At 53.3% G+C, this 19,167-nt stretch overlaps 1 protein-coding gene across 1 annotated transcript in view; it reads right to left on the reverse strand.

Annotated features, from left to right (window-relative positions):
• AR (androgen receptor) overlaps positions 1-15,257 on the reverse strand; it is a 36,919-nt gene extending 21,662 nt beyond the window's left edge. Inside the window, exon 1 of the mRNA XM_066338745.1 lies at positions 14,186-15,257. Within this exon, the coding sequence (XP_066194842.1) occupies positions 14,186-15,093 (908 nt within the window). The 5' untranslated portion in view covers positions 15,094-15,257. The remainder of the gene's footprint in view (positions 1-14,185) is intronic.
• Positions 15,258-19,167: the final 3,910 nt, after the last annotated feature.

Below are 19,167 nucleotides of genomic sequence, written 5' to 3' on the forward strand. Positions count from 1 at the left end.
CCAGCACAAGCTGCTCAGAAGGAACCCAGGACAGAACTGCCCCCTTGCCCATGACTTCCCAACACTAAGCCAGACCAGGACAAAATGATGGCAGCTCCCACACACCCCCATCTCATCCCACACAGGAAGCTCGGAGCAGAGCTCCCTGGCCCCATACTCCCTGAAGAAAGGGGCTTTGCACCTTCACTGTGCTGTGTCCAAAGCCTGCACATCTGTGATGCTCAGGAGGCTGTTGAGGCTAGAACTGAACCAGCACTTACTCATAAACTGAGGTGCTCAGGAGGATGCTGAGCTCAGAACTGAGCTAGCACTCACACATGAACTCAGGTGCCACAGAACCCTATCCAGTCATTTCACATACCGTCATTTATGGGACACTCAGGATGTTTTCAGGAGGAATCTCTGCCTTTAAAACAGCATCACCTGTGCCTGACATTCTCTAATGCAATATTAAATTTAACTCGGTTCCCTTCAGTGCAGTTGATGGGCTCCTGCCTGGATGAAGTTCTGTCACTCCCAACACGGGGCCAGACCCATGCTCAGCAAAGGGCATGACTGCTCCCTTTGGGCACATCCTTGTGCCCCCTTGCAGTTGGCTGCTGCTGGCTCCAGCCAGAGCTGAGCCAAGGCTCAGCTCACAGCCACCACATCATGCTCATCCAGATAACAATGCCTGCACAGAAACTTTAAAGCGTTTATCTGTTAAATGCTTTGAGCCATTTAATCTATAAACATGCAGCTTTGTACACTGAATTCATGTCCTTTGTGCTAAATAGCCTTGAGTATGTTTCCAGTCTGCCCATGCCTTGTTTTTTGTGTGTGATGGCAGCAGAGGCACGATAGCGTCTGAGAGCAGAGCAGGGCACAGCACGATCCCAGGCCTGGTAAATACACATAGGAACTGGATCCTCACCGGATTTAAACAAATATTAGCAGATGACAATGGGTTTTCCAAGCATCCCAGCAGTGCAGGCTGGCAGGAAGAGCGCACTTTAGAGAAAGAAAATCTCCCCCCACCAGCAACTCCAAGGAGCAGGCTTGGCTCTCCAGACCTGGCACTGCCTCTCAGCCCCAGGGGCACAAATAGCTTTCACAGGCACAGCTGCACAAATCCTTTCTCAAATCTCCAAATTACACTCTGGGTTTTTGTTTTCAAACACTTTATTTACTTATTTTGACAGTTTATTTTTCACACAGCGTGTCCCAGCTGCAGCTGAATCCCCCACTACTCCCAGCCCTTGGCTCTTTCCTCTCTCCTGTGCTCCTCTGTGATTCATGAATGCTCCTCCAAGCCTGGAGATGCATGGAGCCAGCCACTCTTTGTCCCTGCACTCAGGAGACAGCCCCAATCTGCCACCTGACTGGCTGAGGCAATGCACACCCATCAATGAGACAGGTGGCAGAGCCACGGCACAACCCAGCCTGCTGGGGAGTTCCCTCATTTAATGGCCATCCTGGGCTCTCACCTTCCCATCATCCATAAGGAAGAGGCAGAAAATGAGCTTAAAAAGGTGAAAGGTGGCAGGTTTGCTACACCTGGAATGCAAAGCCTGGGCGAAGCCACCCCGCAGCTTTTGCACCTCACCAGCTGCCACAGCGGAGGCTGCTGCCCACATTTGGTACAGCAGACACCAGAACTTCTGCCTCAAAGCCTGATGTCCAGACAGAGGTCCAGGAAGAAGCTTAAATAAATCAGTTCAGAGAAGATGAAACAAACACTTGATCCCCCAGATGGAGCAGATAGCTACAGAAAGAGATGGCACCAGCGCATTGCAAGGTCACTTCAGATGGCAACTCTCCTGATTATGAAGCACAGAGACAAAAAACAAACAAGGAGCAGCAAGGCTGCAGGCAGGCTGCAGCCCTGAGGAGCACTCCCAAAGTCACCAGAGCCCTACACTGTATCCTCCTGGTGACTGCAGAGTCACCTGGAGCCGTCAAGGACAGGACCTTGGCATCCTTCTTGCACTGAGAACCCTACTTATTTCCCAAGGAAACACTCTGTCCTCACTGATATTTATGCAGTAAGTTTAAGCCACACCATAATCTTCCATTTTCAAACCCATCTCCTCTGCTCACAAAAAGAAAATGCACCTGTGTAAAGAAAATCACAAATAATGAGACACTTGATACACATATATATATATATATATATTTCATGCTCCAAGAGACACTGCCATGATGCCAGATGCATGTACAGGCTTACCACTCCCAGGAAAGCATCCAGGGTACAGATTTGTGGTGCCACACACCAACATCTTCACCTGTGGGAGAACTTTTACCTTTCCCTCTTCCAAAATCAAGTGCAGTGGCACTTAGGAAATGCTCCGGAAGAGGGGATGCGGGTTCTTAGTGGCTTTTCTCACAGCTGGTGTGCCAGGAAAATCTCCAGAGGAACAGAACACTGTACCAGTGTCCAGCCATGGGGCACAGCACCTCAGATGAACCAGCCACGTGGCCCCCAAGGTCCCCCAGCTAACTATGGCATCCGCTACAGGGCTACCAAGAGAAACCCAGGGTAGAACAATTCCAATCAGTGTCACATGGAACTCCAAATGTATGTGGAATTTAACTTGGCAACAAAGATCAAGTCGTGCTGGTGGCCAGAGGTCAGTGGTCGGATCCCAGCTGGGCTGCTGAGGGACGCTAGGAATCATTCCCAGACTCAGATATTTAAAACACAAAATATTTTCCCCTCTTCCTCTGGCAGCGGAATTATTGCTAAGGAAACCACTGCTGCAAATTCTGCATTTTTATTTCTCCACTGGAAAAAACACAAGGCAAAAACAGCTACAAGGGCGGGAACCTGGTGTGGAAATACGAGGAGACCACAAATGCCACGGATTTGGCACCTGGCTGGAAAGGCACATGGCCCAAGCCAGCACCCTCCCCCTGGCACAGCACAGAGCCCTAGGGATGGTCGGGGACAGAAACAAGAAGTAAAACCCTCCATCTCAGGGAGCAGCCCCCCTCCTGCCCCTCTGGCAGAGGAAGCCAAGGATCACTGCAGTGGCACTGCAGCATTGGTCCCACAACTTATCAGCAGAACTGCTTTATTTTTAGGCGTCAAGACCAAACCTTTGCAGAGACACAACTGCAGGGGCAAAAAAAAATCTTCTGCTTATTATGTCTGGGAGTGGATACCAGCTCTATCTGCAGCATTTCCCTTCATCTCTGCTGGCAAAGCGCTGAGTTTCTAGAGGAGACTTCACGACTTGTGCAACAGTATCATCTTCCCGCGTCCTCCAAGCGGATCGTGCTGTGAGTCATCCCCGACATAAACACACTAATTATAATGAAGGTTTCAGATATTATGTGCCACTCTTAGCCCCAGTCTCAGCAGAATAGGCAAGACAGAAGCAAATTCCCCAGCAACACACAGCCATTGGCTGACCCCACCAATCCTCCTGCTCCTAGCCTGGCCTTCCTGGCATGCCTACAGCTCACAGCTGCCCACATCTGCCAGCTGCACATGGATTGGGGCAGGATCAGGGCAGGAGTGGCCCCTTAGCAAGGCTTGGATGGTGGGGATGGATGGATGGATGGATGGATGGATGGATGGATGGATGGATGGATGGATGGACAGCTGCACCAGTACCAACCCCAGTGGCACACTACTGCAACCCAGGGTATCCCCAAAAAGCACGCACCGGGAAACAGTGCTTTGATGCCAGTTTGCACTTTTATTGACACACAGCAGGGACAGCCAGAGCTGTTGTTTTGGTGGCTGAGAGCATTCCCAGGAAAACACAGACAGCAGAGCCCTGCTGCCCTGCAACCAGCTGACTCCAGGGACCTGTGGGTATGGGTGGTCCTGCTGTTATCACAGATCCATGCTGGAGTTTTGACTGGCCCTGCTGGGCAGCGATGTCCGGAGAGAGCCGTGGCACGCCGGGGCTCAAAGCCCTGCCCACTACCCCTTGGCTGTGCTCTTCCAAGCAGGCGAGGAATGAAAGCAGCAGGAATCATTTTCTTTCAAGCCCGCCTGCAAACCAAAACACAGATGCCACATCTAATTTTAGGCCTCCCAGCCTTGAGAGTGTTCTCCCGAGTCTCTCTGAGTGAGCAGTGAGATAGTCATCTCAGGACACGCCGCAGCCGCAGTGGCTGTGCACCCGCCTTGACCCCAGCTCTGAAATGATAAGAGGGCAGAGGCATGGCAGGAGGGCACAGCATGGCCAGGAGTTCACAGATCCCTGCTGCTCCCAGGGGATCCTGCAGGACACACTGAGCCTCCTCCACTCACTACAGTCGAGTGCAGAGGGACTGGCCAGCCACCTTGCTAACCCCAGGCTGCCACCTTCTCCCTGCTGGACATGCTCAGCTCAGGCCATAATCCAAGGGTTTAAGCACACACACGGCAAAAGGGAGGGTGAACTGAACAAGGAGAGAACAGCGGACCCCCTCCAGAACCTTAGCTCCCATCTCACCTTAGCTATGTCCAACCCTGAGCACAGCTCCAGTGGGATGTTCTGTCCTGCAGGCTTCCCAGCACTGTGCTCTGCTCCCTCTTCAAACCACCCCCAATACAGCCCAGAATCAAGGACCCAGCACTTTGGCACAGGCTGTGCTGTAAACAAAAAAAGAGAAAAAGTCTCTGTGCTGCTATTGTTTTTCTAACCATTTAAAGATGCTCCAGAGGACTGGGGAGCAGACTGGGAAGTGATAGATTTCTTTGTAAGGGGAAGATCCTATTATCCAGGAAAAGACTTTTTGACCACAGGGAACACGTGAAAACAAAGCCAATTACAGAGAGCCAGAAAAACGAAATCCATGTGAACAGGCTGAGTTCATCGGGACAATGTCACATGTTCTGGAGCACAGGAACATGCACAGGGACAAAGCCCAGGCCAGCCCACGGGGGTTACAGTCCACACCGGATCCATGGCTCCAGACACGTGTCCCCAGCCCTGCCCTGCTAATAGAGCTGGCACTGAGGACAGTGGAGAGGGAGTGGGGGTGAGTTGTAAGGCTGGTTCTCAGCGTCTGAGCAGGGAGAAGGAGCAATGCCAATCCCACAACAAGCCCTGTGCTGCCCGCAGAGGCTCAGGGAGCTCCAGCCACCTCTCCTTCCAGCGGGCAGCACACTGTGCCTGCCCTCCAGGGACGAGTTTGCAAAGGGAACACTGCAGGCCCCAGGGTGAGGGGTGGGGATGTTCCCCACACAGAAGAGAACACACACATAATCTGTGTGTGGTGTTCGTGGGAAGATGAGAAACATCCACAAATGTGCACAGGCACGCACACGATTCAAGAGACACAGTAAATCATGCGAGCTCTCTTTGCAGGGGGATTTCATTTTCCAGTTAACTCACCTCATTGCTTCCCAGATGAAAGCTATCAACCCAATCCGCACTAAAATTTCCTTCCCTGTATTTCCCTTTCAGGAGGAAAGCGGAGCTGCCGAGACATCCCGTCCCAGCCCTCCCAACAGCAGGTCGGGAGATGTGCGGATGCTGCTTTGCTGATTGGTGCGACGGGGAGGAGGCAGGAGCCTTCACGAGGAAATTTGTGATACAGAAACTTGTGCCTGTTCTCAGCACACAGGCCAAGGTCAAATTCGGGGTTTTTTTCTGCCATTTCTAACCAGCAAAGAAGCAAACACAGCTAAAACGTGTAACAGCAGCCAAAATGCTGAGGACTGGTAAAAACACCAGAGAAAGAAGTGTCGTGTCATTTTCGGAAAGACAAGAAGCCCCCTCCACCCACCCCCAAGCAGAGAGAGCACAGGCGGAGGGAAGCAACTCCAGGGTTTTCCCACCTTATCCCAGGGACTGAACACATCCTCCGTAAAAATATTCTGGAGATCTGCAGCCTCCCCTCTGGCATTTGTAGGGATGGCTCCTGCTGGCAGCAATCCCAGAAGCACTCAGTGGGATGGGGGTCTGGAAGGTGAGGATGCTGCCGTAAAATAGGGAGATTTGCTCCGAGGTTCTTCCCAAAGCCACTGGCTACAGCCAGCCCATGTCTAGTCCCTGCTGGAGCATATTGGTGCAGAGGAAGAGGTCACCCACCAGAACACACCACTCATCCTTAGGTGACAAAGCCAAGCAGGACACGGCTTGGAGCAACATGATCTAGTGGGCGGCGTCCCTGCACACAGAGGGGAGTGGAATGCAATGGACTTTAATGCCGCTTCCAAAAATCCATTCCCTGAGTCTATGACCATGCATCCCAGACTCTAGCAAGAGCTGGATCAGGCAGCCAGCACCCAGAACATCCCCCCGGCAGTACCTGTCACAGACATCTGGCTACAGACATGAAAGGTAAATCCTTATGACTGCTGCCATGCCCAGCACATGAGGGGTGGCTAGGACTCTGCATGGAGCCTTTAACCAGTTCTCCTGCTCTGCCAGCCCAGGCACACCCCAAATGTGTCCCAAGAGTACCCAGATCTCAGGGCAGATACACCAAATGGTAAACGTGCCCGTGCCTGGCTGCTTGCCCTGGCTAAGGCTGCCCACAGCACTCCCTCTCCACACCAGGGGTGTCCCAGGCCAGCACTGGTGTCCCAACACTGGTGGTTCTACACCGACTCTCCCATCCTGACTTAGGCCATCTCTTTTGCCCTGGAGTTGTTTGGGAAGTGTCAGCTGCCTTGCCTGTCATGAGCTGCTCAGCATGGTCCACCCAGCCGCCAGCAGCCCCACGTGCCAGGCAACATGATAGACTGGCCCCCTTAGCAGAAACAAGGGCTCATCCCAGGAATTGTTATTTACTTATTAGGATGGGTTCCCTTCTCCTTTGGATGGCACAGGGAAGCCACCAGGACACCTGTGGAAAGCACGGGTGTAATCCACCCCTGTGGACACCCGAGCTGCCTGGGGCTGGGTGGCCTGGGAAAAGGGCAGAAGCTATAAATACCTGGAGAACTGGCTTATACTTTCAAGATTATTTCTATTATTGCAAATCACTTAATCTGTGAGGTCTGTGTCCCTACAAACCAATCCCACCACTTCTGAGAACGTGTCAGCACCTGACTTTGTTCTCACTATTTGCAGAGGCGTCCCCGGGCAGGGGCTGGGGAGCTCCGAGCCAGAGCACAGCGGGTGACCTTGCTCTTTCTGGCCTCTGTTCAGACTGCACTAACCGAGGAGCAAGCAGCACCCTGAAGGCAGCTGAGCCAAGCTGACCCAAGGCAAACCGAGCAAACTGAGCCTGTCCCACACAGGTCCCCAGGGACCTGTGTGCTCCTGAGCCAGGATGCTGCACTCCCGTAACCCCTCTCCTGCAAACACTATCCCGGGGGCTAGACAGGGACACTGGGGCCACCAGAGGTGAATGGGCCAGTGGATGGGGTGCAAAGTCCAGCACTAGGAACAAAGTCAACACTGCCCCGCACGACCCCAGCACTGAGCCAGGGCTGCGGCCACTCACACACCAAGGGGCTGCTGTCAAACCTCAGACCCTGCCTGCAGGAAAGGGACCATTCCTTTTTCCACAGTTTTCTGAGGGCTGAATGAACTGCTGCTCACGAGTGCTTCAGCAGTAAAGTCCTGCTACTGGGAGTGTTTTTATTACTGTCAGAGAATACTTTGAATCTCACTTAAAAACACTGGCAAGAAGAATCAGGGTGGCAATGGCTAGGTTTGAAGCAGAACAAAGCATTGCCCACTGCAGCCACCTGGCCAGGGTGAGCTGGACTCCCCCCACAAGGAGGTCTCTTCCCTCCCTGTGCCCCTCACCCGGAGCAGGCAGGGGGATTAAGTGTGGCTGGACACAGATGGGCAGCAGAGGCAGATCACGGGAGGCAGGCGGCAGTGGTAACAGCGAGAGAATATGGATGGAGAACCTCCGTCACAAGTCTTTGCCATGACAACTGGGCCAGTTCCTTTTCATTTCAAAGAGCTCCCTCATACCACTATTACTGTTAACAAACAGGGCTGGCTCTGGTGCCCACAGTGTGCAGCAAACGTCGATACCAGGGACATCAGCCGCTGCCAAGGCCACCACTGGGCGTGCCTGCTCTGCCACCCACTAAGGGGTGATGTGACCCTATCTGCCTCTTAATTGTTTACCAGGCATAAATGCTCTGCTACAACAGGAGGTGGGATATCTGCCTCCTGTGCATGCTGTATGCTGGATTTCTCCAGGAAAAGAAAGAGCTGGAAAGGATCCAGCACCCCCCCAGGAAGCGCTGCCATTGCTGTTTTCCTATGGAGATGGCGTAGAGCCGGGCTCACCCAAGGTGAGAGCAGATCAATCTGGTCAATGCTCACATTGTACCCAGTGATGATCCCAACAGGAGGTGCCTGTGCCCCCTGTGCCACATCACTACATGCATGTGGTGGCAGCAAGCCACCTTCCCCAGCTGGCCCAGGCTGTCCATGATGGCTTTGTGGCACTTACTTTGCATCAGTCTGAGGTGCAGATGTGCCTTATGCAGAAAATCTTCCAACAAGAAAATTAACTTGCACAAAGTAATGAGGCTGAGGAGCTGTGCAAGGAGGAATCTTCACTTTTCCTATATATTTCCAATGTTCCAGAGCCATCCACAGCTGCACAGATCTCCAGGATCCACCAGGGCAGCTCTCAGAAACAGTTTTTACAAGAAGTCTCCCACTGAATAGTTTTCTTTCAGTAAACACTCATTAGATAAATTTTAAATGTTCCACAGGAGGATAAAATAAATACAATTTCCTTCTTTTGTAACTTCAGTCCACAATCACTAGCATAAAGTATCCACTGCAAACACCAACCCAGCGGCCTCCAGGGAGCATTCCAAGTCTAGACAGCAACTGGCAATGGAGAACTGGCAAACTGGGACAGCCACCTTCAAACAAGTAATTTATAAAATATGAATGCAGGTCCGTGCCAAGAGTGGAATTCATGGGAATGACAGAAAAACGTAAAGAACTGAGCTACTGCTCTCTACTACAAATTATTCTTAACCCTGTGTAACGAAACTGTTTTCATCACACCAAAACAGAACTACAAGATTTTCAGTATTTTAGGGAATTTGGTGACTTTTTTCCTGCCACACATGGCAGCGTTTCCAGCTTTCCTCCCAGCTCAGGAGCATGTCCCACCTGCCATGCACAGAATGACTTGTGGACTGCTCCAGTTTCTGCTGCGCCTGTTCCTCCCACTGCCCATCCGCAATCTGCTCCCATTGGGACCCGGAGGTGACCCCTGGCATGGACACAGAGCGGGCTCTTGTCCCTGCTGGAGCCCAGCGTGGCCTTGGAGAGTCCTGGTGTGGGAGTGTGGGAAGCTGGCATCGTCCCTTGGATGCCGCTGTCATTCGCTGCCTCGTTACAGTGTTTCTGCTTTCATTCTTCCCCGGGCCTGTCCCACACCTTCCTCGCTCTGAGAAAGGAGACAGAGGCAGTGACTTCCAGGAATCATGAGCTCCGTGCCGCGGGGACATGATCCCAACTCCAGCACCCACTGAGGCCCATCCCCTACCTGTGCCCATCCCTGTAGGGATCTTGTCCCGAGGGGAAAAACCCATCTCTGCAGTGGGAGTCCTGACCCAGGAGCCCCGCCTGTCCCCTGGGCTACAACATACACTCTGTCCCTGTTCCAAAACAGTATTTGGGTGCACTCTTCTGTCCTCAGAAGCAGCACTAAAGTACTTCCCACTGTTAACCAGCTCTCAGTCTGGAACGAAGGTTTTTCTCCCAGGAGGAAAACCACTGGTTATGCCAGACTGGTTGCAGGGTGTGGTGCAAAACACAGCTCATCTGTGCAATGCATAAATACCAGGGAATCTGTAAACAGTGGGAAGAAAGTAAAAGCTGCATAAGCAGAGGAAGAGCTGCCAAGAGCAGATCCTGTGCAGCTTCCAGCCCTGAAGCCTCAGGAAAACACACAAAATACCTGTGTGACTCAAACCCACCGAACTCTTAAAGCTCTTTGTGGTTTGTTTCTTCGGCAAAATTTTCAGATTTCTCAGCTGCGGTTTCCAACACCAAGTGCCGCATGAAGCCTGTCCTTCCACTGCAACCAGCATTTTAGAGGAACCAGGGTGGAATGCTCACTGCCGATACCAAGCATGAGACTGTGGAACCAGCTTCCAGAGGGTGCAAGAGCTCAAAAATTCAAGACATTTGTAAAAATGGATGCGAAAGCCTAGAGGAGGATGGGGCAAAGTCTGCCTTTGAGCAGTGAAGAGTCAAAGGGACCTACCCTCAGAGCAGCTGGGTAGATCCCACATGAGCACCCTACATGTCTGCCCTCCACAACCCAACCCCTGACAGGTGACCCATCTCCTCTTCCCAGGAGTAAGGGACAGATAGAGCACAGGAGAACAGGGAGGAGAGGGAGGGACACGCAGAGGAGTCAGGAGAAAAGGAGGAGACCATTTTATGAGATTGGACATATGCTCAGAAGCGAGGAAAAGGAGCCACCAGTGCCATGCTCCAGCACCTGCTTGGCTGTTCCCCCAGTCCTGAGGGGTTCTCCTTGGGGAGCACATCTCCAACATCCCTGCAGCTCCAGTTACCCGGCCTCAGCATATTGTTTCACAACCTCAGCTCCAGCCATGACAGACATGCACCCTGCCACAGCCTGCTACCATGCCAGCTCACATTCAACCAAGCCCTGAGTTCTTTCACCCAGCTCCAGCTGAATTATCCTAGTCATCCTGTGTCTCTGAGCAAGAAAAGGGTGACAGGTGCTAGGAAGAAATTTATTTATCTTTTCTCCATTTATCAGGAACTGACAACATGCTTTAGCACATCCACAACTCTCCTGGCCACCAGAGGCTCCCCATCCATGTGTCCATAGGGGCCGAAGGGACCGGCTGCCCACATGACATTCTGCCATGGTCCTCTTGTCTTCATGGAAATATTTACATCCTCTGCCAATTTCCAGAGCAGAAAAGTCACACTGACAACAGCAGATGGCAGGGTCTTCCCAAGGGCTTTGGAGTTCTGCAGCGCAGTACTGGGGGTCCCCAGAGCCCTCCTGGGACAGGGACACCAGACCAGCTGCTGGTGGGCATGACTGGGAGCGAGGGCAACCCTGAGAACAGCCTCCTGCCTCATTCCATCTCTCTGTGTAACAGCTGCCCTTCACCCCTTCATCTCTTTGTCAGTCTTATCTCCTCCCTCCATAGGAAGGAATTACCACAGGTTTTATCTTTAAGCCTATCACAATTACAGAGCTGAACCGATTACAGAGCCATCGAGCCAGGTGATGAATGAACACGTGGCGCTGGCCCAAACCGACCACAGCCAGACTAGGGAAAGGAACCAAAGGCAGATGTAACCAGCAAACACCGGGATTCCAACCAGTATCAGCACCAGGTAACAGCAGTGATAGCAAATAGCCATTTAAAAACGTCTGAAGCTACACGGACAGCAGATTTTCCTGAGCCAAAAGCCCCTTAAATCCTTTTCTCCCCTTTGATTCCATTGATCCAGTAACAGTTCCTTCTCTGATTCCATTTCATTTTAAACCAGAGGCCACTGCCTCCAATCTGCCACTGTAATTTGTCTTCTGATGGCAGAACCCTGGATTTATTCTGACAATGCTCCATCTTGCTCCTGAAATGATTTAGTCACCTCAAATACTGCTGGTAGTAATGATGCAACAACCAGAGCACAAAAATAAACAGCTCCAAGTCCACAGAGTAACAAAACCTCAGATTAATTTGCAAATGACATGCAAGCCTGACTGGCACAGTCAGGAACACTGTACCGAAAGCTTTAAATTAAACCAAATTGTGTTAATAACTACAGTGTTTCTGAGCTGTGCCAGCACCTCTTAACCCTGACACTTCCTCAAATATTAAAAACTGCTCATGCTTTAGTGTCGTATGAAGGGTGTTTAACTCAAAATATACCTACCAGCTGATGCCCACTGCAGCAGGGTGGAATTTGGGCTTGGGAGAACTTCATCTGTGAGGGAAAAGCCATGATCCTGCTGGCAGATAGAAGGACCATTCAGAGAGGAAAGAAAGTAGGAGCAGCACACCTTGAAATACTCCTTATTCTCCAAAGCAAGGGGGCTATGTGTTTCTCTGCTCCCAGCAGCATGTCGAGGGACAGGGCTCTGAAGTGCCCATTGCCCCCAGCTTGTAAAGCCCCAGAAGTGCCCCTCACTGTACTCACAGAACACTGCATCACGTACAAGGTCAAGTAGGGCAGATCAGACCAAGCACCAGAGAGCACAGGGGTGCAGGTCCAAATACCAATCATCCTTCCATCAGGGAATTTTACTACAGAGCCTCGCAGCTCCCATGAACCTTACTTCCCAGAGGCACTGCTGCCTGGAATGCTGGTACATGATCTGCCGCCCCAGGAGCAGCTGAGGCTGTTCCCATGCTGGCACCCACAGATCCGGGAGAAAATGCAAAGCTGCAGGAATGGGCCAACAGCACGCTGTAAAGCTAATGGAGACTCTGCTAGGATGAAATGTAAACCTGGCAGCAATTCACACATGTGGCTTGAGCCAGACCACGACGAGTGTTCGGCTTTCCTTACGGTGTTTGAAAATGACATCTGAACACACAGAAACAATGTCACTCTACTACACCTTTGCAGCAGCAGGGTCGTGCTGTACAAGCCTTGGTAGTTCAAAGGACAGGACAGTGGTGTTGTTAAGGTTGCTGTGCCAGCTCTAACCCTGCTGATCTCACAGAAATCTGCTAGGGGAAGCAGGCACACCACACCCAACAGAACTGCAAGGAAGAGAAGTATACAGCACTTCCCACAGGAATGAGGGAGATGTCATTTTTCTCCAATGCAAGACCCGGGCAAAATGTATCTGCTGCTGCCTAGTCCAGCCTGCAAGACTGCCTGCAGACCTCCATGGGACCCCACACCTGCTCTCCTCAGAGTGACATTCCCTGTCTGTGTGAGGTCCCACTGCACAGGCTCTGTAGGCAGAACAGCTGCACAGAACAAACCTGCACCACCATCACTAGCATCCGAATGCTGAACTTTCCCAACTGGATTCCTCCCTGCCCCCTCTGTGCTGATTCCAGCAGAGGTTTATCCAGACTCCAGAGGCACACCCGGAGCTTGCATAGCTCCTGCCACGTACGAAGCTCACATCTGGATAATGCTCACAGCTGCATTCCTTCTGACCTGTCATTACTTTTGTTGTTTCTTCTTTTGCCAAGCCCTTGACATGTCCATGCAATCCCCCAGTAAACCACTGTGTGGATGGAAATTGCCCCAATACCCAAATGAAGCTGTGAGCATTTAAAACAGAAACAAGCCAAGGGGCAGTGCACTCGCTTGGTGCTAATTCAGAGGTAAAATCTAATTGTTCATTTCAGCCTTTGCTCCCAGCATCATGGGCTGAGTGTGTGGATGCAGGACTCCCACGATGCAAACCCCAGCTGAGGTCTCACATACTCCTGGATGGGGCTGCCTCTGAGCCAGCAGAAAATCCCTTGGTCAGCCCTTTCTCCCTCCCATTTCCATCAGCTCGGCCACGTTTTGCCGTGCTGACAGGTGAGCAGGCAGGTGCCCAGTGCTTTAAATGCTGTACAACTATTTTACAGAGACGGCTCATCTCCTTTTTTTGAGGTTCATCCACTAGGAAAAATCATTCTCGACTGAATCCTATTTCTCAAAAAAAAAAAAAAAAAAAAAAAAAAAAAAAAAAAAAAATCTCCCCTCCCCTGGATCATTCCCAAAACCTGTTGTAGCTCTACTTTAAAACACATTATCTCCCTGTACTTAAAACAGTCCCGAAGCACAGGTGATGTTTCTCTGCCACGGCGTTCGGGGTTTCCTGCTCTGCACAGTGCATTCCCGGCAGACAGTTCTTGGCGAGACAAGTCGCTGAGAAGACTTTAACTCGATGTCAAGATCCGTCCGTGCTTTGGGGCACAGAGTCCCGATCTCGCCCGCTCCCAGCGGCCGGGAGCAGCGGAGTAACAGACGCGTGAGGAAACGAGATAAACACAACGACCTCACACAGGACGGCGGGGACACCGGGCGCGCACCGCGATATTCCTGGCAGGATCTCACCTAACCAGCCCCAGATGACGGCATCCCGGCAGAAGGGAAGGTTCGGCAGTAGAGAGGTGCACCAAAGCAGGAACTGCCAGGACACAGCGGGGTTGGACCCGCGGTGAGCGGCGGGGAGGCTGGGGGCGATGCGGGGCACAGAAGGGGACATGAGGGATGCGGGCACAGGATGCCGGGAGGAGGGATGCAGGATGCCAGCGGGAAGTACAGAGCAGGGTGCGCATGCCGGTGTGCTGCGGGACGCGGGTACTCACCGGAGGTCGCCGTAAGCGCCGGCGTAGCCCTCAACCCAGGGCTCCAGCTCGCTCTTGATGCCGGGGGCGGAGGCGCCGAAAGGCGCTCGGCCCGGTGGGTACCAGGAGTCGGCAGGGCAGTCTGCGGGCCCGGCGGGCGGCTCGGGGCACGGCCCGTAGAGCTGCCCCTCCTCGGCGAAGAAGGTGGGCCAGGGGGGCGCGGGGCCCGGCGGGACCAGCTCGGGCCCGAAGCGACACGGGCCGCCCCAGCCGCCGCCCGCGGCCGGCCCCGCCGCGCTCTCCAGCTTGACGCGGCCGAAGCCGCGGGGCAGCCCCGGCCCGGCGGGCGGCTCGGCGGCCAGGGCGGCCTCGAAGGCGGGCGAGGGGTCGCGGGCGGGCGGGCGCGGGGCGCGGGCCGGCCCGGCGGGCACGGCGAACATGCAGTCTTCGCGGGGCAGCGGCTCGGCCGGAGCCTCCAGCGCCTCCAGCGCCAGCCCCATGGAGGCGGACACGGCGCGGCACAACTGCCGGGCACTGTCGCCCAGCGCGTCTTCTTTGTCCGCCGGCTCGGTCTCGGGCGGCGGCAGCAGCGGCATCGCACCCGCTTCGCCCAGCAGCTCCCTCAGCTCTCCGGCGCAGGGGAAGGACGAGCCCATGGCGGGACCGGCGGCCGGCAGCGCCTTACCGACGGCGCGGGGCTCGGGGGGCGGCAGGCAGCCCGGCGGGGGCGGCAGGCAAGCGGGGGAGTCCGGCGGCGGCCGGGGACTCGGCGGGCAGGGCGCGCTCGGCGGCGGCTGTCCGGCGCCCAGCTCCTCTCGCGGCGGCTGGAAAGCGTCGCAGACGCTCTGGAAGAAGCTCTGAAAAGCCCCGCGGAAGGTCCTGCCCGCCGGTCGCGGGTAGACGCGACCGACCCCGAGCTGCACCTCCATGCTCGCCGAGCGCGGGGCAGCGATCGCTGCAGCGGCGGCGGCGGAGCGAGGCGAGGGCGGAGAGCCTTGGCAGCGCTCCCGGCCCGACCCCCGCGGGCCGCCTACCCGCGGCGCTGCTCCGCGGCGCCCATGGCAGTGACCGCCGGGCACGGAGCTCGGTGCGCGCAACAGGCAGCGAAAGTTGTCGGCGGGGGCGCGGGCAGGTGCGGCGGCGGAGCGAGGGGCGGGCGGGGGCGGCCGCGGGGAGGGAGGCGCGGCGGGGAGACCGCCCCGCGCCGCGGCTCCGCCGCGATTAACCCTGTGACGGCAGCGATGCCAGCCCGGCCCCGCGCTCGGCGCGGCCCCACCGCCGGCCTTGGAGAAGCGCCGCCGCGGAGCCGCAGCCCCGCCGCAGTGTCCGGGCTTGGCGCCTCGGCGGGCGCGTCGGAGCCGGATGAGGCTTCCCGGCCCGCTGGGGACATCGCCTGTCACCGCGGCCCCTGGGTGAGCTCCTGACCAGCCCCCGCGCCCCGGCTGGGCGGAACGGGACGGGGCGGGGACGGGGGCGCGGCTGTCCCGGTTCCCAACTGGGCTGCTGATGGAGCGGGTGCGTGTGGACCACCCGCCCCGGGCCGTCTGAGCTGCTCCCCCCCTGTCCCCCCGGCTGACAGCTGGCGCAGCTGGGCAGACTTGTTCAGAAAAATGCTTCTTTTCGCGCTGATGTGTCGGCGCCCAGATGCTCCCCACCGCCGACTGGGCCCGAGCCGACCCCCGCACCTCTTGGTTCGCCTACTGCCTGAAGATCGAGCGCCCGCTTCCCCCTCCCATTGCCCCGCGTCGTGCCACAGCCCCCGCCCGCTAAAGCACAAACCATCCCGTGGGCATCCCCGCCCGGGTCACGCACTAGGATGAAAAACACCTCGCTAGCAGAAAAAGAAAAAAATAAAAAAATTAGTGCGGGACCTACCGTAAACAAGGCTTGAGCTCCCCTTGCTGGTCCTGGAATAACAGTCCTAAAGCAACTTCTGGGAGGCACCATCCCCAGGCAACCTGGGAATGGAATCATTTTCATTCGAGGGAGCTTAAAAAAAGCCCTTAACTTACGACGTTACTTTGAGCCCCTTTGGAGACATAGGGGAAAAAAGTCATAAATAAGCCGAGCCCGCGGGGAAAACAGAGAGACATATCCCATCTTTTAAAAGCCTTTTTACAAGCTGTAGAAGATAAAAATAAAAATCAAAGTCCAGCCAAGCAAAATTTGGCAATGTCCTCCATCCTGCCTGCGTGATGAGAGCAGCTGGAGCAGGGGGAGCAGGGCTGGTGCGCCGGTAGGGACAGAGCCACTGCCGCTGGCGACAGGACAGGGATACAGCCCGGGACGGCTGCGGGCAGGGGCTGCCATCCCCCGGCCGTGGCGGGCCCAGGGTTGTGCCCAGCTCTCCCTGGCCACCATTGAGGAAAAGTGTTTGCGGAGAAACCTCATCAGCCTCACATGCGGTTGAAACACCAAGTTGGGCTCTAATGCCAAGTCCCACAGCCCCTGAGGCACTGAAGGCAGCTCAGCTAACACCTGAGACAGCAAAAACCGAGGGAGATGCAATAAGATGTGTGCTGCCAAGTGGATGTGGGTTCCAGTGTCTTTGCTGTTCCAGCCTCTCAGAGTTGACAGGCTTATGGAGTGAAATATATAGATTCTGGAAAACATCTAGGGGAGGATTCTTGCTATCAGCCTCAAGAACTGTACTGAGAAGGGCTGAGGGCTAGGGCTGCAGCATGGTATTGCTGAAGGAACAAGGGCCTCTACACCCCAAACTAGACCTGGGTTCTGACCAGAGAGCTTTGTTTGACTCTACTTTTCCCACAAGGAGGAAACATCCTCAGCTTGTACCCCCTGAAACACCTCAACCTACAAAGACTTCAGCACGGTTCAGAAATTTGATGTTCAAACAACCTTCCTGTCTGGGATGGGACCTGTTTGCGCCTCAGCTCCCAGCTCTGGAGCTTTGGCTTTGATGCTATTCATGTTGCCTTGCCTTTTCATCTCACTGCAGCATCCACAGGGCCCTGGATTTTTCCCATCTGAATGCTGTGGGGTTTTTGGAATGTTGATCACTGCAGAGGTGCAGTAAGAGACTAAACTAAAGTTAAGAGACTAAACTAAATGGTTTATGTACTTCAGCCTGCACAGCCAACTTCAGTTCTGACTGATGATCTGTGGTAAAGATGTTTTTAATTTATTTCTTGAACAAGCATCTTCCAAGGGTTTGGTTGTTTTTCTTTTTTTACACTTAGTCCTCACATTTCATTTAAAATTGATGATATGTTACTGGATTTTCTGGCTGTATATGTGCACGACTGCATATGCTATGCTTAAAGGCTCTGTGTATTTTAATCTTTATACTTGGTTGCTGAAGTCATTACACAGTGTTCTAGAGATGTCCTTTTCCCAGGCTGAATTTGATATGGATTTCAATTATACTTTCCCATTCTCCCAGCAACACATATTCAAGTAATTTGTATCTGTAAATGGTTATTAAAATGTGACTTTAACATCCATTTTACCCACACAAGTATTCATAAGACTTTCTCCACAGTCTGAGGTCTGAGCTGTCTATGTCACCAACAGTTTGGTCTTTCAGTTCAAAGTCAATTTAAAAGCATGAGGGGTTAAAAAAATTGAAGATGATGGACTCGAGTGTGTGTCGTAGAACAGGCACTTTTCCTGGCCTCATCGAAAGCAGAGAGCTCCAGTCTGGGCAGGGGGGAGATGCTGAGGAAACCTGATCCAGCAAAACACTTCGACATATCTTCATCTTGAAGTGTATAAGTAGTCCCACTGAAATCTAGGAAATACTCCTGTGCTTAAGGTTAAGGATTCCCTTAAGTGCTTTGCTGGATCACTACCAAGACCATTATTTATGAAGTGCTGTCAAAAACATTGGACACCAAGAAAAAACTTTTTCTGATAAAATCCTTTGGCTCAGAATGTCCTGTGTGACTGCTCAGAACTGCAGCAAACAACATTTTTCAGAGAGATAGGGGCTATTCCATGAAAAAGATTCCCTTTAGACCCAAGAGTAACAGGTGGTCATTTGTTTTGTTGCCTGAAAAAATATCCAACACCAGGTGATCTCCAAGAGCTCAAATCTGCAGCCACAGAGAGCTCAAATGTTATCATCACAGCCCTGCAGAACTTGCCAGGAGCAGAATCAATCGTTTTTCACCATTAATCTTTAGTAAAATGAGGCCAGTAACACAGACAGTTTTGGTTCCATTCCCTGAAGCCAATTGCAGGCATAAGCCATTAGCCATCACTTACTGAATTACTCTGATTGCTCTCCTCGTTTTGTACCATCCCAGCTGTGAGGAGATGTCAGCAGCTGTGAACCTGTCTGTGGTACACCTGTCCCTTAAATGGTGGGGTAACGGAGTTTCTTCCAGCTGCAGCAGCCTGCATGAGAAAAAGAGGAATTGTTTCTTGTGGAGCGTTGAAAATAATGACAGAGTTTCAGAAAGAATCACAAGCACAAGTGCTATATTCCACTCCCTGCCGGGGCAGAGGCAGCTGGATGAGCCAGAGGCACTTTGAGCCTCAGTGGTGCCTGTGCAGGTTGGAACATGTCTCTGCTCTCACCTAATTGCCCCTCGGCAAGGATGACATGCTAATTTAGGGGCAAGCAACATGCATGAGGCAAAGAAGACTGGTTTGTACCCTCCTGGATGCTGTGGCCAGGGTGTGTGAGCCCATTAGGGCTGGAGGAGCAGCCAGCCCAGCCTTCCACTAGCCCACACCCGTGGGCAGCAACCAGGCACGACACCAGGATGCCACATTATTGCTGCCTCCCACAGCTTTTCCTCATTATTCCATCCACTCTGTTATCCTTAGGCTGCCAGAGCTACACAACAATACCGTTTTCTTAAGATTTCAAATATTTTAGCCATTTCTGTCAATCCTGGATTGCTAACTGTCTTGTCTCATCACACAGATATGTGACTTCACATGGGTGGCATAAGAGGCTTTTAAATTTGCCCTTGCAGGAAGGTGCAGACAATGTTTTCACTTTCATCTATTTTAATTCTTAACATTAATAATGC

The sequence above is a fragment of the Sylvia atricapilla genome, chromosome Z, assembly GCF_009819655.1.
Source record: "Sylvia atricapilla isolate bSylAtr1 chromosome Z, bSylAtr1.pri, whole genome shotgun sequence".
NCBI classification, from domain to species: Eukaryota; Metazoa; Chordata; class Aves; order Passeriformes; family Sylviidae; genus Sylvia; species Sylvia atricapilla.